Source organism: Polypterus senegalus, chromosome 9 (assembly GCF_016835505.1).
Source record: "Polypterus senegalus isolate Bchr_013 chromosome 9, ASM1683550v1, whole genome shotgun sequence".
In the NCBI taxonomy this organism is placed as follows: domain Eukaryota; kingdom Metazoa; phylum Chordata; class Cladistia; order Polypteriformes; family Polypteridae; genus Polypterus; species Polypterus senegalus.
The window spans coordinates 117,248,182-117,270,611 of NC_053162.1; the positions used below are offsets into that span (position 1 = coordinate 117,248,182).

The following is a 22,430-nucleotide window of genomic DNA, read 5'->3' on the forward strand; positions in this document are numbered from 1 at the left end:
CAGGGGACTCTGCCAGCCGTTCCCAGCAGACCATCACAACACGTTTGGGCCTACCAGGTCTGACCGGCATCTTCCCCCACCAATGAAGCCAACTCACCACCAGGTGGTGATCAGTTGACAGCTCTGCCCCTCTCTTCACCCGAGTGTCCAAGACATATGGCTGCAAGTCCGACGACACGACCACAAAGTCGATCATCGACCTGAGGCCTAGGGTGTCCTGGTGCCAAGTGCACATATGAACACCCTTATGCTTGAACATGGTGTTGTTATGGACAATCCATGATGAGCACAGAAGTCCAATAACAAAACAACGCTCGGGTTCAGATCGGGGGGGCCATTCAACCCAATCACGCCCTTCCAGGTCTCACCGTCATTGCCCGTGAGCATTGAAGTCTCCCAGCAAACGCAGGGAATCCCAGAAGGTATGCCCTCTAGCAACCCCTCCAGAGACTCCAAAAAGGGTGGATACTCCAAACTGCTGTTCGGCATACGCACAAACAGTCAGGACCCTTCCCCCCACCCGAAGGCGGAGGGAGGCCACCCTCTCGTCCACCGGGGTAAACCCCAATGCACAGGCTCTGAGTCGGGGGGCAATAAGTATGCCCACACCTGCTCGGCGCCTCTCATCAGGGGCAACTCCAGAGGGGTAGAGAGTCCAGCCCCTCTCAAGGAGATTGGTTCCAGAGTCCAAGCTGTGCGTCGAGGTGAGTCCGACTATATCTAGCCGGAACCTCGCGCATTAGCTCAGGCTCCTTCCTCTTCAGAGAGGTGACATTCCACGTCCCAAGAGCCAGTTTCTGTAGCTGAGGATCAGACCGCCAAGGTCCCCGCCTCCAGCCACCACCCAACTCACACTGCACCCGACCTCCTTGGCCCCTCCCATAGGTGGTGAGCCCATGGGGAGGAGGACCCACGTTACTTCTTCGGGCTGTGCCCGGCCGAGCCCCATGGGTGCAGGCCCGGCCACCATGCACTCGCCATCGAGCCCCACCTCCAGGCCTGGCTCCAGAGGGGGGCCCCGGTGACCCGCGTCCTGGCAAGGGAAAACGTCGTCCAAGGTTTTTATTCTTCATCGGAAGTTTATTGAACCGCCCTTTGTCTCATCCCTCACCTTGGACCAGTTTGCCTTGGGTGGCCCTACGGACAACATAGCTCCTAGGATCATTGGGACACGCAAACCCCTCCACTACGATAAGGTGACGGTTCAAGGAGGAGGTGTCTAATCTCGATATTGTTAAATTTAGAACGATCCGTGATAGACAAATTATTTAATCGAGAGGTAGACGGTTGTGGAGAGCTTACTGGTGACCCTGGAGACGAAAGATTCTCCGTATGCAAGGTAGAGGGTTGTGGAGAGTTGGTTTCAAGACTCCAGTTTACCCGGGACAAATTAGTCACTCCCGATCCCGTCTGAGGATGTCGGGGTTATTTACCCGACTCTGTTAAGGCCTCAACAGGCTAGTGTTGAAGAAGGGCGTTACTGGGCCCTGAGGTAGGTGATGTACACGATGTACGTGAGGTAGAAGGTTGTGGGGATATTCCATTTGTGTCTAGGGTATGAGGCGCTGGTGAGGGGGATGAAGACGTTCTGGCCCGAGGAGAGGTATTCTTCAAAAGCTCCAGCAGAGCGTTAACTACGGCTATTTCATCAGAATTTAGAACATGAAGCGCGTTGTCAATCGGGTCAAAATTGTCGATCGGATGTGTTACAGGGAATGGTGATTGAACAATTTCAGGAGATCGTGGAGGGGTGGGTATTTTAGGGGGTTTTATAGAATATTCAAGGTTATTAGACATCTCTTTTAATAGTCTCAGGTTTTCACTGGACGGTCTTTTACTACCTTTACGCCCGGCAGGATATTCACGCTCACTGTCTGTATCACCGACGTTGTGGTCACTGTTAATTGCTGTCACTGCTGTCACTGCTGCTGTCGTTGCTTTCGCTAGACCTGTTTTCAGGCATGACCTAAATTTAATCAAAGGTAATAGTTATAATCACAGAGTATAATAATAGTTATTTGCAGTCGATGTTATTTTTCATGCAAAAAAAAAAGTAATATAATACCTATCCTTTAATTTCGGGTTAGAGACGTGTAAAAAGCAGCTGTCGGGTTTTTTCAGGCTTGAACTAAATTTAATCTAAGGTGACAGTTATAATCACAGTGTATAATAATAATAGTAATTTGCAGTCGATGTTATTTTCATGCAAAAAAGTAATATAATACCTATCCTTTACTTTCGGATTAGAATCCTGTAAAAAGCATACAGATGCATCAAATGTAAGCACATTTCGGGCATGGAATTGTACATAGGAGCCTCTAATTCTACAAATTGCTCCAGTAACAGGCCAAGGTTTTCAGTCAGCTCTTACAGGCTTTCTCGATATCTCTGTTCGTGTTCCGGCCGGAGGGAATATCGTGATGAATGACGATTTTGACGCCGAGATCCGAGGTCAGAGTGAGTTGTTGTGGGCGATGGGGACACCCGGCGGGATAAACGCCGTCTGATGCTGTCATAGGGGACGGGAGAAGGCCGTCCACGGCTGTCGCAGGACCTGGACGAAGGCTGGTCGCTGATCTCAGAGGGGGGTGGTGTTTGCGGATTCTGCCAGTTACGGTACTGGGTAAGATTTTCTGATCCGTTCAACAACTGAGTTAAAATGCCCGGGGAGCCTGAAAAGAAAAGTTAAAGACCTATTTTTACAACATCTGGAGATCCGTCTGAACCCCATGTGTTTCTTGGATAAAACTGAAAATGACACTCACTGAGGCTGATTACCTCTGGGGAATCCCTTTGAGAAACTGTTTCGTTCTGTAAAGGGTTTTCATCTACAAAAAAGAAAATAACAGGTCACACACATACATACAGGCAGATGATAGGCTATTTGTAACAAAGCGCACATACACTAAGTAGGACAGAAACTTTTCCAGATTAGACAAGCAGATCTCATAAATACCGGCACGTTATAATATTCATTTACCCTATGATTCAACAATAGACAAGGCTTCTAAAAACCCTGGGGACATTGGACTTGACAATACTGAATGAAAATAATTACATTTTAATTTACATTGAAAGCGTGAACAAGTGCGCACACTTTGGAACTTTGTAAACACCAGGCATGAACGTGCACACAACCGCCGGTAGGAAATTTGTAAACACTTTATCGATTTTAAAAAATATTCTTACCTGTATCATCATAATGACTCGAAGAATCTATTTGAAAATAAATTTCTAGAAAAATAAAGGATTCAGCCATAAGTTATTTTTAAAATAAAACATGATTCATGTAGACCGGCACACTCGGCCTACAGTATTCTCAATAGGTGATGACACGTACAACTTATACGGATAATTAAGACCTATACATTTAAAGACTGTTAAATAACGGATTGAACTAATAGTTTGCATTAAAATAAACTACATTTTACTCTGCGATGGGTTACGAGCGCTAGTCTATGACTGTGCACGCTATCCTCTAGCGCTTGCCCGACCGGAGTCAAAATCGCCCATGCGCAGATAATCAAACCATGCACATTTTAAACAAAATTGTAAAAAATGATTTACCATTTCCCGAATCAGTCTCTATATAGACATCTTAACGGAAAAAACATAAGGAATCAGATTTAAAATTTTTAATACGCAATCCTTTAGCGCGTATAATAGTTATGCATAGGGATTAATAATCATCAAAAATAAAGCTTACCGTGATCTCCCGGGACAATAGCTTCTGCAAATAGATAGTCAGTATGCAGTATGTTAATATCGGATTTTATCCATTACAAAATATCACAGTAATGTTAAAATACAGACAAACCGTCGTTGATGTCCATCTCGTCTTTTCTTAGCGGTTTCCAAAATGGTGATAATGTGATCTAGTTTACGGGTTGTTATATAGGACGGTGGTGCACTTTTTTCAAGTTTGAACGGCCATTTATAATCACAGATTTGCCCATCTGCCAGTCCATTTACGCGGGCAGTTTCTGCAACAGTCTGAAAAGGTATTCTGCGCATTTCAAGTAATTTTAAAACAGCTGTCTTTTCTCTGTTTGCGTCATATCTTAGGGGTCTGTTTAGATCTTAACACATACTGGTGCCATCTCGTGAGTGACCCAGCTACAGGCTGATCTAAAACCTTCGTGCGATGATCAAATTTTTCAAAAATGCCTGAAAATTTCCTGAGCTTTCTCAGTGCATTTTGTGTAGGAGATTACAACACACAGCTCCAGCTGGTCAGCGACTTGACAGATTATGCAAGCGCTGGAGCTCTGTGTACCTGGGGCTATGGGGAAGAGGATTTCTGGGGCCATCCTAATGTGCCGGCGCTTATCAAGGCCTGAGGAACGATAAAAGACATGAAAAAGGACACCGCCGGTTTGAAAAGGGCCTCAAAGAATTCCCGAGCGGCCTGCGCCGTTGCGCAACTTAAGTGAGAAGATACACAGCTGCAGACAGTCAGCGAGTTGACGGATTATGCCAATTCTGGACCGGTTTGTGTATCTGTTAATCGGATGGGGGAAGGCCGTCCCAACGTATCCGCACTGTGAATGCAAAAGCTGCTTTGACCTTTTCTCTGTGCAGAGAGCATGGGCCTGATCGCAAGGGGGTCGGCTAAAAGCTGACTGATTAATGTTCTTAAGGGCTGTCAGCGGAACTAAGAGCATGTCTCACCCTTCTGCCAGTTGTTCTTTCTCTCTGTGGAATTCTCTCTAGGATTTTCAGGACAGGCAGCTTGGCTTAGATGAATCAAAGTTGAGATAGATATTTTAAATAGATACAGGGTTCTTACCTAAAACAGGACAGGCTATAAGGTAACTCACCCAGGCTGGAACGTTGGGACCTCAGTCCTAGATTCCATTTTTCCTGGTCAGAGTCTTTAGAAAATGCTTGGCTGTTTTATTCCGCCCGTTTCAGAAGCAGCTGGGAAGTGTGGGGAGCCTATGGTTAAATGCGGCCTGACTCAGACCGTGTTCTGGATCTCACAGTTTATCTGTGTGTGAGATGGGGAAAAAAAAAAAGCAGCTTGACTTGGTTTAAAGCAAAGATGAGAACAAAATGCTTAGCTTTTTAGGCTTTCGGCAGGGAGGTGTGGGGGACTGGGAGGTGTGGGGAGGCTGACAGTCCGGTGCTGCCTTACTCCAGGGGCCCGAGGCAGGCCCTTCAGGCCGGCAGGTTACGGATGGGAACGTCCTCGGACCAGTGCGGGGTGACTTTGGGCGTGTCTGATCTGGTCAGGACACGTCCCGGACATGTCTGGGCTTGTCGAGGAAAAGGCTGTAACACGCCCGAGCATGTCTTTCGGGAGAGGGGGTCGGTGGTGAGTTCAAATAGGGGGCAGACATCCATCAAACGGCCCTTGACAGTTTATTTCACCCAGCAGGTGCGGAGCGGGTTCAAACATGGCGCAGACATCCGTCATACGGACCCATGACAGTTCGACCAATCAGGGGCAAGGGGCGGGTTCAAGGAGGAGTCTGGGTGGGGACAGGGGGCCCTGGACCAATCCAATGCCAGGTTCAGTGCCAAAGGGAAGGGACTAGGTCACGTGGAGGGGCCGGGGAATTCCGGCGTGTCATCATCAGGAAGCGACGGGGCGGGACTTCTGGTATTGTGTCATTGGGGCGTTATGATTGACAGCTCTAATTGCGATTTTGACAGTATGTCCACGCCTATAACTACTATTACTTGCCATACAGCAGTGATGGCGAACCATTTAGAAACCAAGTGCCCAAACTGCAATCCAAAACCCACTTATTTATCTCAAAGTGCCAACATGGCAATTTAACCTGAATACCACCTAAAACTGAACACCAGCATAACCAAGGAGCTGGTGGTGGATTTTAGGAGGCCCAGGCCCCTCATGGACCCCGTGATCATCAGAGGTGAGTGTGTGCAGAGGGTACAGACCTATAAATACCTGGGAGTGCAGCTGGATGGTAAATTGGACTGAACTGCCAATACTGATGCTCTGACTGTCTATCTACTGAGCTTTTAGTTTAGAAAAGCAACTCATACATTAACATCTTTTGTCTTAAAAGAAAAACATAATAACAGAGCTTTCAATGATACAAACAACTTTTTGTTGAAAGGTAAAAGTTTGCATTCGGTATGCTTTTGAACAATTAATGTGCTTTTTGCTGTTGTATGCATGCTGATAATTTGTCTAACCTTGGCTCATACTTTAAGCCTGAGAGCAACACATGCAGCACTGCTCATCTGTTAGTCTGTTTCTGGTGTCAGATTTGATTTAATTCAAAGCTGAAAACCGCTGCGCACAAGCATAAGATGTTCCAAACAAAGTAAGGAAAGCAATCTCAAGTGCCTTCATTGACTTAAGATTATTTGGCAGAGAATTCCACACTTTAAGGATTTCATTTTCATAATTAACTGTGCTGTCCTTTGTCATCCCTTCGATCCTCTCAAGTGTTTCACGCAGGTCTTCCCTATTAAGCTCCGCCCCCAAAGCTTCCATTATATATTACGGGGTCATGATCAGGCGATTAGCAACTCCCGGCAATAATTACAGATGCGGAAGACTCCTCACCTGTGCGCTTAAGTGAGGACTGCCCGCATCACAAAGCGGAAACCACTCCGGCCACTCTACCATAACCCCTCTTTAAGCCGCGAGTGCGGCAATTATCTGTTAAAACTGGCATTTTCAATTTTGAGCTGTGGACCCGCTATACCACATCCCCTCCAACCCCACCACGGGAATCTCAGACTCAAAAGGCTGCAGTCCGTGCCGCACCCTCAAGCAGCATGTGTGCCGCCCGCCTTACCCCAGACAGGAGAGGAAGGACCCGCTCCCATTTGGCTGCTGGGCAGAGGGGCGGGTGATGTGAGAAAAGTCCTCCGGCGCGCGTGAAGAGGGAGAGCGATGAGGGGAGCAGCCCGGCCCCGCATTCCTCTGGCTTTATAGTAACGAACTCTGTGCTCGGGCGACGGAGCGCGTGCCCACTGAGAGGGCTCTGGGTGCCCCCTTTGGCACGCGTGCCATAGGTTCGCCACCACTGCCATACAGCATCGCTCTAGCTTGAGAGTGTAGATAAGTTTGTCTTTCTGTCTCACAGCCTGTTTACTGAGTTCATAAATGTACATTCTTTCTGTGTCTGCACTAGAATACACACATTTTATAAACGGCCATAAACATACAGTATTTGATCTATTTTGTTTTTTTATTGTTTTTGTATACTCTTTTGTCCATACTGTTTACATATTTGAAATCCTTTTCAAGACATTTGAGTGAAATCCTTGAGTAAGCAATAGATTGAACTAATATATTAGCCTACTTGAGTGAGCATTTCTTTGTGCAGTTTTGCACATTTTGAAGTATTTATCATTTGGTGGTGATAAGAATGTTATACCTCCAGATTCTTAGCTGGGACCATTGGTGTTTTTAATATATATAAATGATGTGGATTGTAATGTAAATAACAAGTGTGGGCACGTTTTCTATATTATCGTTTCTTGTGACTGAAGACAGAGAGATATTAATTAAAGTTAGTAAAAAATCTTTTATTAATACACACCAGGCAAGGGTAAGATGACAGAGAAGCACAGTCCTAGGACACCTGCCCTTCATCTGCCTCAAGGGGTCGGTATCCCAAATCTTTTATAGGGCCTTTGTCTTATGACTTTGGTTGCACAAGAATTTCAAACCGTTACATCTTAAAACATTTTGCTTGGATCAGCATTTACCACATCCTTTAAGTTCATCAGTTGGTCACTTGTGGTTTTTTGTTCGTTAGGAGAAACAAGAAGTTGCACTTGCACTATAAAGACAGGTTCTGCGTGGCTCTATCATGTATTCCAGATTGATCAAACTGATCAAACTATTTATTATTTTTCCACATTCCCCCCTTTTGAACAATCTGGGTATGACAAGGAATAAAGGAAAGTTAGACAGCGGAGGTAAAAAGTGGGGAAGGAGGAGGAGGAGAGGGGGAAGGGGACGAGGAAACTGAAGCAGCAAATTGGAGTATATGTTCCTCATGTAGCATATAGGCCTTTGCCATAGAAGCAGTGAAATATTTGGATATTATATAGCGAATAAGAGGAATAATGCAGCAGCCAACAAGGAGAAGAACAATAAATACTACTGCCAAAGAAATAAATAAATGCTGATTTTAGCCATTGGCCCCAGGACCCGAAAGTGGACGTAAACCACTGATCCCAAGGGTTAGGGATGCCAGAGTTAGCGGCAAGTTCATTAGAAAGGGCAGTGAGACCGGCTAATGCACGAGTGATAGAGCCATCAGGAGCAGTATTATTGGGAATGTAGGTGCAGCAAGTGTCTCCAAACATTGCACAGACATCACCTTTTTCTGCTAAAAGCATATCTAGGGCCAACCTGTTCTGCCAGGTCATTAGAGAGGTACGATCCAACTGCTCATGAATTCCTTCAATGGCATCTTTTGTGAAGTTGAGGAATCGTTGTTGGTTATAATACAAATAATTGATTCAATCGACATTTTTATTGATGGTGATCTGAGGTATTATGGACTCAAACCCAGCAGTACCTGATCCCTGGCTTTAAATTTATCTGGGACTCCTCTGGGGACTCCTATGGAATCGATATATACTCCTGGGCCGTGTAGGGAGAAACTGGAAGAAGAATCTGGGAGAGAACGGGTTCGGCGGGAAATAGTGGAGAGCTGGGAATAAGAGGGGTGATACGGAGGTTGTGAAGAGGGTAAGGTCAGTAATCGGAAGGGCATGACCAGCTGTATAGGGGCACAAGTGCCAGACCAATCGAAAGGCAAGATATCAAATAGTTTTGACCTGCGGCACATCCACCAAATATCAGACCTAGGGGTAGTTTGGGAAAGCAAAAACTTTGAAAGAGTGGAATTAAAAGAGGAGGAGTCAACATGGAAGGTGGGAGCAGAAGGAAGAAGGTAATTCTCCTACCCAAGCAGTTCCATTTGATTTAAAGCATGTGAAATTACCTTCGTGAGATTGAAACATGGGGTAATCATATGATGGGTGGGGGGGGAAAAGGGAAGATAGATTAGCACATTCGGAATTAGTGGGGATTTTGGGGCTAGGAAACAAGTAGAGAAGACAAGGTAACCCAGTGGGGTCAGAAATGTTGGATAGTGGGAAAGGGACTGTAGCTAAATGAGAGTGTGCGACTGCACAAGCGTAGCAATGTGAACGGTTAACCTGTTTTGCTGAATAGATTACCCACTGCAACCATCTATTTTGATCCCCATAGCCTGTCTCCACAGAGAAAGTGCTGGTTAAGGCATTTAGATGCAAAATCTGAACCAGGGGTGATTCATCATGTGGAGATACAGTGGTGAGAAACTGAGTAAGAGAGGGGTTGACGAGGGAGAGAGAGAAGGTGTCCTAACCTTAATTTGAAAAAATCCTCGGGGATCATAACCACTTGCATATGCAGCTAAGACATAAGTTCCTGAATCATGCAGAGAAGGATTCTTCAGAGTAATGATTAATGGATTACAATGATTCTCGGCACACTCATGAGGGGCGTGTCCCTTTAAAATAGAGAATCGAGTTTTCAGGCCATGCTGTGTAGCCTGCCAAGGTTCATAACCCCAGTCATTTGGTCCTGTATTTGCAAACACGTCGCTCCAAAATCCACATTCAGAGTCCTCTGAGGAGGAACCTGAATCAGAGTCATACCAAGGATAGCTTACACAAACATATTTGTCATGCCATTCCCATTGTTCCTGTCTGCCAGTACAGATGGCAATTGCACAAAAATCAACCTGGAATGAGGCAGTTTTTTCCACCTGGAAAGTCAGTGTCACCCGTGAAGTGGATAATGGAATGGAAAACAATAAGATTATGTATATTAAGGGTGCCATCTTTTGCAGTGTGAAGCGTGAATCCAGGCGGGCAATCCTTCAACCTTTACGGCGTGTGGTGTAGACATAAGAACTTGGAACGGTCCTCTCCTCCTAGGCTGATGCCAATGTTTCCTCCGGGTATCTCGAACCAGAATCCAGGTGCCGAGGGAATCGGCGAGTCTTCAGATTGAGGGCTGGTTCTCCAGGCCTGATTAACCTGCTCGTGGACTTCCTTCAGGGATGCTCGGAGACCTGTAAGACTAGAAAGAATATCATTGTCCATGGTATGCAGGTTCACATTTCCTATAACCATGCCAATGGGCATGGGTCGTCCGGTCAGAATTTCAAACGGCGATAGTCCCAATTGTCGGTGTGTCCGTCCCCTCAATCCCATTAGGGCCAGGGGCAGAGCGTCTGGCCATGATAAATTGGTTTGTTCACAAATTTTTTGCAAGTTTAGTCTTTAGGGTGCCATTGCATCGTTCTACGATACCCCCTCTTTGTGGATGATATTTGCAGTAATGATGTACATTGATCTGCAACCAGGTGGTTAATTCATTTATAATGGAATTCACAAAGTGAGTACCATTGTCTGTCTGTAACTTTTGCGGGATGCCCCATCTTGGAATAATTTCTTTAATTAGTGCCTTAGCAACTGTTTTAGCATCATTGTGTTTAGAAGGGAAAGCTTCTACCCATCGGGAGAACACATCGACAATCACAAGGCAATATCGGTAACCTCTAGACGGTGTTAGTTCAATGAAATCCATTTGGAGGTGTTCAAATGGACCCATCGGGTTAGGAGTAACGGCGAGACTTACCTGTGTGCCTTTTCCTACATTAAAACCTTTGACATAATACACAGCGTCTACAGAATTGCTCTGCATATGTAGAGAAGACCACATCTTCCCAATGTTTTTCGACATCCCGGACCATGGCATCTTTCCCAGCATGGCCGAGGCCATGGGCTATTTTTGCCATACCTGGAAAAGAAGCCTTTGGGAGAAAAGGTTTGTTAGTTTACTTATGAGTCCAGACTCCATCAGAGAGGGACCCTTCTTTGGACCATTTTTTCCTGGTCATTTCTCTGTTGGAGTAAAGAGATTGGTGTGTTACTGTGTGCAGCCTTTTTAGCAAAGTAGTCTGCTAATTAATTTCCTTTGCTGACAGGATCCCGTTTTCCTGTGTGAGCTTGACATTTAACAATCGCTAGCTTTGATGGTTTAGTTATGGCTTCTAATAGGGATTCGATTAACTTTTGATGTTGGATGGGCTTGCCAGTACTGGTCTTGAATCCCCTCAATTTCCATAATGCCCCATGATCATGGCAGACTCCAAAGGCATATCTAGAATCTGTATAAATTGTTATGATTTTTCCTTCAGACAGCTGACATGCTCTGGTGAGCGCTATTAATTCAGCTGCTTGTGCACTCAAACTTGATGAAATTCGATTTGCTTCCAGCAGGCGGTCCCCTTGGACCACTGCGTAACTAGTTGAGGGTGTTCCGTTTTCCAATCGCAAAGAACATCCGTCTACAAAAATAATTTCTCCAGTTTCTAAAGGTGTTTCCTGTAGATCTACTCGAGGCTTTATAACCTTTGCTGTTTCTTTATGGCAATTATGCGGTTCACCTTTGTTATCTGTTGGCAACAGGGTGGCTAGATTTAAAGTGGAGCATCTTTCAATCGTAACGTTTGAGAGTACAGAGTACATTCTGATAGTGTATTGCCCTAGCAGTAGTGAGATGTGAGGTCTTAGCCTGTACTAAAATGGAATGTACAGCGTGAGGCACCTTTACTGTTAGGGGGCTCATGAGCACTATATCTGTACTGGCTAGCACAGCTTCTGTTGTGGCAGCCACAGCCCTAAGGCAAGGCGGAAGTGCTGCAGCCATTGGATCCAATTTTTTCAAAAAATATGCTATTGGCCTTTGTTTATCCCCATGTAACTGTGTTAAAACTGCATTCATATATCCCCCCTTTTCTTCCACAAACAGAGTGAATGGACGTAAAAAATCCAGTAAGCCTAACACCGGAGCTGAGGAATGTGTGTTTTTCAAGTCACAGAGAGCCTTCTCAGCTCGTCCCATTGCACTTGACCAGAAAGAGGAAGGTCAGGGGTGTTTGCTAGATTTTGTAATGGCTGTGCTCTTTCAGTGAAATTCGAAATCCATTGCCGGCAGTATCCTAAAATGCCCAATACAGACATAACCTGTTGTTTTGTGACTGGTCTAGGAAGATTTTGAATGGTGGTAATGCGATCGCTAGAAAGAGCTCTTGTTCCATTTGTAATGTCATGACCTAGATATTTTACAGTCGTTTGAATTAATTGCAGTTTAGACTTTGAAACTTTATGCCCATTTTCTCCCAGGAATAATAGTAATTTTTTAGTGTCCTGCTCACAATTGTCTGCTGTAGTACTGCATAACATAATATCATCTACATATTGTATTAATGTACTACCTCGGTCTGGCCAGAACCCTTCTAAACTTTGAGCAAGCGCTTGTCCATACACACAAGGGGCTTCAGTATATCCCTGAGGCATGACAGTCCATGTCCAACGGCGGTTTTGGAAAGTAAAGGCTAACCAAAATTGAGAATCAGGGTGTACAGTGACAGAAAAAAAAGCGTTGGCTAAATCAATCACGGAAAAATAACGAGCAGAGGGAGGGATTGCAGAAAGAATAGTGGAAGGATTAGGAACAATATGGGCCCTAGGAAAGATTGCAGAATTCACTTGTCGTAAGTCTTAAACAAAGCGCCATGAACCGTCAGCCTTTCTTACAGGTAAAATAGGGGAATTGACAGGGGAATATCTAATCAGAATAATCGCACCGCGTTTCACAAGATCAGAATGTACGGCGGAGATGCCAGTCTCTGCTTCGGGGGACAGAGGATACTGAGCACGGTGCGGGCGGAAGGAAGATTTCGGGTAGACCACCAGAGGCTCACAATGGGCTATCCTTCCATAATCATTCTTACCCTGAGCCCACAGTGAATCAGGAAGCATAGAGAGCCAAGAAGGAGTAGTAGTTTGCAATGAAAAAACAGAAAAGGAAGTGCGGCACAATGCACGGTTCACTAAAAATTAGTTTGAAGCACAACTTTAGTTATCAAATGGTCTGAGGTTTCGAAAATATCTGATGCCACCTGTAACCAGTCTGTTCTATTAAGACATTGTTCTACCCATGGTCCGATTTCCGCCCAATGCACAGTGCTTGATTTAGCTAAAGAAATATGAGGCACTGAACCACCAAGATAGAAAATATTCTGTGAGTTTGTGAGATGAACATAAACAGCAGCTTTTGTGGATGAAATGAAGATACAGGGAATGTGAAGGGTTTCGGGGCAGGTACCTGAAGAAAGAAAAGATTCCAGCCAGGGGGTGTCTACTTCTGCGGGGAAATATTGAGCAGTGCAATATAAGGTGTCAGGGGCTTGGAGATTGGGAAACAAGCAGGAGGGAAATGAGTGAAGGGCTTTAAGAAGGATGGTGTGTGGGGAAACATTTCATTGAAATGGAGAGAGAAAGTTTTGTCATGAGATCCCTTCCTAAGAGGTTAACTAGACAGAGCTGATTTAAAAGAAATCGGTGTGTTAAAGTGGAATCACTGGAATGCAGCTGAACTCAAAGAATCTCTTGAGGCAGGGACCTCCTTCAGCGAAAGGGTTGAGTGCGTGGCTCCTGTGTCCACGAGGAAAACAGTTTCAGTGCCTTTCACCAGCCAGCAAAGTCAATAATGGATCAGTCTCTGAATTATGGGTGAGCAAAGGCAGTTGAAGAGAAGGGCTGGGAGTCCCTGCGGATTCCTATGTCCATAGCCGAGATAAGAGACCAGTCTCTGCCTTTCTTATACTTGTCCTTAATATTATTTTAACATGTTTCCATTGCGTAATAAAGGGACCTTCATCCTGGCCCCGAGGCAACGCCTCGTTCCACTGCCACGGGTTTCCGTTATGCTGTCCATGATTGACAGTGTCCCATGTGGTGCAAAGCTTTCTCCACAGCACCTGAGTCCATTCTGCGACATTAGGCTTATACATATCATACAGCTACTGTAATTGTTCTATGAATTTTTTAAACACACCGATGACTTTGGGATCAGGCAATTCGGACACAACGTCCTTCAGCTCTTGAATGTCCCAGTTACGATGTATCATTACAGTAGTGGGGTTATTAGCTTCTGCAGGTTGCATTGAATCATGTCGGGGGGTTCTGGGATCTCAATCAGGGGGCACTCGAATAAGGGGCCTGTGGGTTTGGGCGACTTTAAGGGGGATTGAAAGGTGGTGTTTTGATTAGGGGGCTGAAGGAATAGGGTTTGACTTCTAGTGCGTTGTGAAATGGAGGTTCTAGGATCGTGAAACCCACCTGCCGAACCCATTACGCGTTACTTTTGTCATTCCCCGGATCAGTGTGTAATGAGGGATCATAATGATATTCTTCAAAGAAACCAGACCCCAAGGGATCATCTTTTAATTCTGGTGCGGTGGGCGCTGGAGGTGGCGGAGGAGAAGGTGGGGGCTGTGGATGTGGATGGTGTAGGAAAGGTGAAGGAACAAGTACAGGGATATACGGGTCTTTGTTTTTTTTTTTTTCTCGCTCTTCTTCCGCTTCTCATTCGACTGCGGTCCCGAATCTGCTTGCACTTTCTGTAAAGCTATAAATAACTTTTTTTTTTTTTTCCTTCTAGTTTTAACTTTCTGCAGGCAATAATTCATTTCTGTACTGCCTTTAAATTACGATCTTTAATAACCAACTCCCATCTGTCATACATACAATACAATACAATACAATACAATACAATACAATACAATACAATACAATACAATACAATACAATACAATACAATACAATACAATACAATACAATACAATACAATACAATACAATACAATACAATACAATACAATACAATACAATACAGTTTATTTTTGTATAGCCCAAAATCACACAGGAAGTGCCGCAATGGGCTTTAACAGGCCCTGCCTTTGACAGCCCCCCAGCCTTGACTCTCTGAGAAGACAAGGAAAAACTCCCAAAAAACCTTGTAGGGAAAATGGAAGAAACCTCGGGAAAGGCAGTTCAAAGAGAGACCCCTTTCCAGGTAGGTTGGGCGTGCAGTGGGTGTCAAAAGTAGGGGGTCAATACAATACAATACACAGAACAGAACAATTCCTTAAGACAGCATAATAAAAATTTTAGAAGTACGGTTTAACAGTAGATGATATGACATAATTAGGTTTGGATATTTTTAGAGTCCTGGAGACCTCATCCATCTAGCTGCCTCCCCATTTGGCCATGCCACGGCTGAAACGTTGCTCGATGAAAGGACCCTCTTTCCCATGATTCCTGTGATCCTCCATCAGGGATGACTTTACCATAGGCAGGCAAACAACTTGGCAGGTGGGCGTGGCACCAATTGCCACATTTGGGTACCGAGAAAAGAAACAGAATAGGTGAGGGTTAGTATTCAAATATAATTATCATGTTACTTATGTTATAGTGCTAATGACTAACAACAGAGATGCAGTATGTACAGTTAATCAGCAGCTCTAGTCAGGATATGCTAAACTGAAGTAGTGAGTCTTCAGCCGGGATTTAAAGGCTGAGACTGAAGGGGCATCTCTTATGGAAGCAGGAAGACCATTCCACAGTTTAGGGGCCCTGTAACTAAAAGCTCGACCTCCCACTGTTATTTTATTAATCCTTGGAATCCTAAGCAGACCGGCATCTTGAGATCTTAATGTGCTCAGGTTTGTAAGTCATGATAAGTTCAGACAAGTAAGCGGACCTTGGCCATTTAATGCTTTATATGTTAAAAGGAGGATTTTGAAATCTGCCCTAAACTTAACTGGGAGCCAGTGTAAAGATTTAAGAACTGGGGTTATGTGTTCATATTTTCTTGTTCTTGTAATAATTCTTGCAGCGCATTTTGGATTAACTGGAGGCTGTATAGAGAACAGTTTGAACAGCCAGTGAACACCGCATTGCAGTAGTCAATCCTACTAGAGATAAATGCATGAATTAATTTCTCACAATCCTGTTTATTTAGAAAGCCTTAATTTCCTAACATTTTTAAGATGGAAAAACATGTTTTGGACGACTTTGTAATATGCGCTTTAAATGACATGCTAGAGTCAAAGATAACTCCTAGATTGCGGGCTGATTCAGTAAAATTAATTGGGATTCCAACTGAGTTAAATGACGACAAAATATTGCTGTGATCAGCGTCATTCCCTCCAACAATTAACATCTCTGTTTTATCTGTATTTAAAGACAAGTAGTTCTCATTCATCCATTCCTTTAATTCACTAACACAACTAATTAAAGACAACATCGGAGAAACTTCATTTGATTTAAATGAAAGGTATAACTGGGTGTCATCTGCATACGAGTGAAAATTAACATTATGTTTCCTAATGAGAGATCCCAGTGGAAGCATGTAAAGTGAAAACAGTAAAGGTCCCAGTACTGAGCCCTCGGGACACCATATTGAACTTCTGTGTATAATGATGGAGTACTGTCTGCACATTTCTGTACATACTGGAATCGATTTGATAAATAAGAACTGAACCAAGCGAGCACGGGCCTGTAAGACCAACATCATATTCTAGCCTGTGCAGTAAAATAGAATGGTCAATGGTGTCAAATGCTGCACTTAAGTCCAACAACATAATTACAGTGGAATTTCCTTCATCAGAGGATATCAGAATGTCATTTACAACCCGTGTTAGTGCCGTTTCTGTACTATGACCAGTGCGAAAGCCAGACTGGAATTTCTCAAATAAATTGTAATGCGTAAGGTGTGACTGAAGCTGACTGGGACTACTTTTCTAGTATTTTAGAGAGAAATGGTAAATTTGAAATAGGCCTATAGTTATTTAGTATGTGTGGGTCTAGGTCTGACTTTTTAAGTAAAGGTTTAATGACTGACACTTTTAGTGCATCAGGTACTGTGCCATGCAGTAATGAACTATTGATAATGTTAGAATAGGTGCTGCAAGAACATCCATTGCACTTTTACTAGTTTTGTTGGCACTGGATCTAGGGAACAAGTAGTGGGCTTCATTTTAGTAATTAAAGTTAAGACTTCCTGGTGAGTTACAGGATTAAAATTATTAAAGTGCTGAATGCAATGTGGCAGGGTCTGCTAAGCTAGTATTTGGTTTGTACTGTGATGCTGAGATCTGGGATCTTATATTTTTAATTTTCTCATTGAAGAAGTTCATAAAGTCTGTACTGCTAATATCTGTTGGTATTTTGCACTGTTGATCTGAATTCCCATTTGTTAATTTAGCCACTGCTCTAAAAAGTACCCTAGGATTTTTATTATTGCTATCTATTAATGTAGAATAGTATTCTGAGCGAGCTTTAAAGAGAGCTTTTTTATATTTATTACACTCTCTGTCCATGCAATTTGAAAGACATGTAGCTTTGTTGTTCTCCATCTGCGCTCCAGTTTTCGACACTCTAATTTAAGAGCTCGAGTGTTTTCATTAAACCAGGGAGAGTTTCTATGTGCTTTGATCACTTTTGTTTTAGGGAGCCACTGTGTCCAGAGCATCTCTCAAGGTCACATTATAATGTGATATTAGCTGATCTAAATTGTTTTCCACGTTTACATTTGATGTTAACTGATCTAAATGGTTTTCCACAATTACACTCGACTTACTCAAGGTATCTATAAATTTTGAAGCAGAATTACAATCTAGATGTCGCACTGTCTTTGTTTTAATCTGCGAGTGCTGGCATGGGCAGAACTAAATCAAACGTAATTAAGAAGTGATCGGAAATAACTACATTTAATGGAGTAATATTTAAATTTTGAATTTCAACTTTGTAAGTTATAATTAAATCTAATGTATGGTTATGATTATGAGTTGGACCTTTGACAATCTGACAAAATCCTACTGAATTTAACAAATAAGTAAAACATTTGCTAAAAGTGTCAGTTTCCACATCAATGTGTACATTAAAATCCCCATCAGAACTACATGATCATAATTTATAGCCAAATCAGACAGAAGGTTGCTAAATTCAGTCATGAACAATGAATATGGCCCTGGTGGTCTGTAGACTAGCACTATAATTGTGTTGGAATCTGTTTTAATATTTAAAATGAATGCCTCAAAGGATGTAAAGTTGCCTAAATTTTTAGGAGTGATTTGCATTTTGTTACAATGAATTATTCCAAGGCCTCCTCCTCGACCAGAATCTCTAGACTTATGAAGGAACGAGTATCCATCTGGTGACGCCTCAGCTAGGGAACAGTGTCACATTTACTAAGCCAGGTTTCAGTAAGAAGACACAGATCAGATTTTGTACTTAATATTATATCATTTACCAAAACAGCTTTAGTGCCAAGAGAGCGAATGTTCAATAAACAGCATTTAAAACTGCATGGTTCTTTCTGAACTGCTGATATATTTTTGTTTTAATTTGAATTAAATTTCTATTACAGATGCCCCTGGTGGAGTGTCTGGCTTTATCCCTTGGTCTAATTATACACCTTATTTTTTGGTTATCAATTAATTTATGGTTTGTATCAAGACTAAATTTACTGGATGCCCCACAACAGGGATTATGGGTAACAGCTTCAGGAAAATAACAGGTGGGATAAAGAACAGCCTGTGATTTAAGATCACATGACTGCGGCCTGGATGGTGCTCTAATCAGTCAACCAGGCAGTTTTGCTGCCATATTTTGGGATAATACATAAGATCCCTCCAGTTAGGATGAAGACCATCTCTTCTGAAAAATCCAGGCCTTTCCCAAAAATCATCCCAATTGTTCACAAATGCTATGCTTTTATTTGCACACCAGGTTTCTAGCCAGCAGTGAAAGGAATGCAATCTGCTATAAATCACATCCCTCTATATAATCTTGGTAAGGGACCAGATACAATTAAATTCCGACATTTTGTTTTAGCTTTGGTGCATAGAGAGATGAAGTTCGCTTTAATACCTCAGATTGCTGTAAATAAATATCATTAGTGCCGACATGCAGCAATAAGGTAGATACTTCATCGTCGGCAACACGGTCCAATGCGGCCTTTATGCCAGAAATCTTGGCCCCTGCAAGGCACTTAACATTAACTGCTGGTTTAACATAGTTTGGAATTCTAACATTCCGCACTATGGAATCGCCAATTATGAGCACTTTATTATTCTCAGTTTCCACAGGCGCTGGAGAGCTGAGAACCTGTTCTGGGTCCGAATTGGTGACCTGGGTGCTGGGGGACTAAATTTTGGATTCTTAGACCCCCGTCTTACTGTTACCCACTCGCCCTGTGGCTGAATTGGTGCTGCTGATTTCAGCCTCGCACTGACTACAGTGGGACCTGGAGAGACTGAAGCGAATCAGATGTAGCCGAATTGTCTAAACAAACCGAGTCGATCCAATTTTCGGTTTGCCTAATCGCTATCAGATTCCTAACGCGGTCCTCCAATTCGCGTATTTTCCCGACCAACTCTAAATTAACTAAACATTTTTGGCAGGTGAAGCTATCTGCACTGTCGGCCGGAAAACCTGAGCTGTACATACTGCAGGACACACAACATATAAACGTGCCCTCGATGGGCAGAGAGCAGATAGAACTTACATTAAATGTTGAAGTCATCTTTGCCGTTTTTATAGGTGCTTCTGCGCTTTCCGTGTTGAGCTGAATCACCGTCGCTTTAAGTTTCCACCACCCGCTGAGCGATCGACTTTAATTTCTCACTGCCGGTTATTTCTACTGGTCAGCTGCGGCTTTACCTCAGGTGAACTTGCTGGTGCTTTCAAGGGCTACGTGCCTGTGGGAGACGCTGCCGCTCTCTGCTTCCGCTCGCTGATCCGCTGCCGCTCTCTGCTTCCGCTCGCTGATCCGCTCAGCATAACACGGACCTTTGTTACAACATCCTCGTACATTTCTACATGCAACATCCTTGTGCATTTCTACATAATATTTTTCTAATTTCCTGAATTTCACTTGCGTCTCCTGTCCTTCCAGTGTCCATCTCCCCTCACTTTGCTTATTCCATTTCTTATACGCCTTCTTTAAAATCTAACCCCGTCTTTTTCTCTATAAATTTTCTAGGAGACCCATTTTTTCTCTGCGTCTGTTGATCCCCCGAAAATAATCCTTCTAGCATTAAAAGACTTTGAATCCTCGAGGCACTGTTTGGCAGGCTTGCTGTTATGTGTTCCCATTTTTCCCTTGCTTTTTCCTCCCAATTGCTGTGACAGATTTATTCCCTCTTGTCGTGTCCTATTCTCACTTCTGTCTTCAATGAACTACTAGTTTTTCTGAGTGTGCCACTCACCCGTTTCTAGTGTTCCCAGGAACCGTCTCAGGACAAGGCAGTCCTAACTTTTATCGAAGCTGCTTACTCTGCTGCCGGTGTACACTGTAGCGGCAGTCTGCTTCAAGAAGACAGATCACTGAGGTCTTCCCGCTCGAGGAGTCAGACGCTTGAGGAGTCTCCTGCCCCACGTTCGGGCGCCAAAAACTGTGGACACATTTTCTATATTATCGTTTCTTGTGACTGAAGACAGAGAGATATTAATTAAAGTTAGTAAAAAATCTTTTATTAATACACACCAGGTTCGGGTAAGATGACAGAGAAGCACAGTCCTAGGACACCTGCCCTTCATCTGCCTCGAGGGGTCAGTATCCCAAATCTTTTAATGGGCCTTTGTCTTATGACTTTGGTTGCACAAGAATTTCAAACCGTTACATCTTAAAACATTTTGCTTGGATCAGCATTTACCACATCCTTTAAGTTCATCAGTTGGTCACTTGTGGTTTTTTGTTCGTTAGGAGAAACAAGAAGTTGCACTTGCACTATAAAGACAGGTTCTGCGTGGCTCTATCATGTATACCAGATTGATCAAACTGATCAAACTATTTATTATTTTTCCACACAAGCAGGTTAAGATTGCAGAGATTTCCAAACTAGGCAAACAGCCAGATAATCTAGAATCTGTTGAATTATTGCAAGGTACTTGGGCAGATTTGTGGCAAATAAAATATAATATAAGTCAATGTAACATATTCCGGAAGTCCAGAGAAAGAGATTCCAGGATTGCATGGTATGATTTATAAGGAAACATAAAGGCTTTGAATATTTTCGATTTAAGCAAAGGAGATTAAGGGGTGACATGATTGAAGTGTTTAAAATTATAAAAGTAATCTGCAAATGATCTTGGCTGTTACTTTGAAGCAAGTTCAGCAAAGCATAGGGTCACAGATAGAAACTTGAAGGTAAATTTTTCACAAACTTCAAATGTTTTCTTTTTACAGAGCACCATAGGCACACGGATTAAGCTAACAAGTAGTGTGTGGTAGAATGTGAGACTTTGGGCACCCTCAAAACTCGACTCAAAGCTATTTTGGAGGAATTAAGTGAATAGAATTGGTGAGCTTTTTTCTGCAGAATGGCATGTACCTATTAAAAAAAAAAAAAAAAAAAATTCTAATGTAATTGTAAGAAGTTTCACTGACTATTTTATTATACTTCTGCCAAGACAATTTTAATTTAAGAAAATTTGGCCCAGCTGTGACACACACATGAATTTATTTATTTATTTATTTTAACTTTTAAGCCTCACTGCATGTTAACCGAAAAAAGTTAGCTTCATGTTCTTTTATTGTGAAGCCAACAGTAACAAAATAAAATACCAACAGTAACAAAATAAAATACTGGATCATATGAAGTCTGATGTTACATTTAGCTCAATATAGGAAGTGTGAGAAATAAACATACAGGTATGGATTGTAAGAATCCATCCAATATCCAACCAGCTATATCCAAACTACAGGGTCACGGGGGTCTGCTGGAGCCAAACCCAGCCAACACAGTGCAAGGCAGGAAACAAACCCCAGGCAGGGTGCCAGCCCACCACAGGGATTGGAAACCTTAGATTGTTTAATGTTTTTGATAATGTGAATGAGTCATTTTTTTTATGGAAAAATAAAATCTGGCCATTAACAAATGTAATAAAAATATGAAAAAATGTGCAAAAGAAGACTGCCACATGATTTTAGACTTTATGATTTCTGGGTTAAATGATTCTAGTATCTACTTCTTACTTGTTAAAATTTTGAGGAAATTTTTTTTTTTCTTTGTAGGATCTTGCTGAGCATGGAATCGCTCCAAGGGAAATTATGACTACAGATGACTTTGCATCTTTAACCAAAAACCAAATTCGGAGTAAAGCACAAGCTTTATCTGTGTTGGCAGCCCCAATACCTGGAGCCACTGTCCTAGAGGACCTTATAGCTGCTTCTAGGTAAATAAACTAAATCAGTTAATCACACACTACTTATATGTGTAGGATGTTCTGTACATATATTTATATGGTATAATTGAAAAATATATGAAAGATTTTTTTCTTTAAACTGCCAAGCTTTAATTAGTACATGCTAAAGCAGAGCTATGTTATAGCAGTTGTACAGCCCCTCCCTGTGCAATATGTGGAATTTAAAGAGAGTTTGTACTGTATACAAGAAGATATCAAATGAACATTATTGTTTTGATCTATCACAATTTTTCAATTTATAAAGAAAACACCACCAGGTTAGCACACAAGGCTTAAGTATTGCAGCAAATCAAGGATAGAAGAAGACAA

General features: G+C 42.8%; 1 protein-coding gene across 2 annotated transcripts in view; it reads left to right on the forward strand.

Annotated features, from left to right (window-relative positions):
* Nucleotides 1-22,430, forward strand: part of gpatch1 (G patch domain containing 1) — a 209,052-nt gene that overhangs the window by 42,699 nt on the left and 143,923 nt on the right. For both annotated transcript variants that reach the window (XM_039763611.1, XM_039763613.1), the window contains exon 4: nt 21,931-22,091. In XM_039763611.1, coding sequence (XP_039619545.1) covers nt 21,931-22,091 — 161 coding nt within the window. The remainder of the gene's footprint in view (nt 1-21,930; nt 22,092-22,430) is intronic.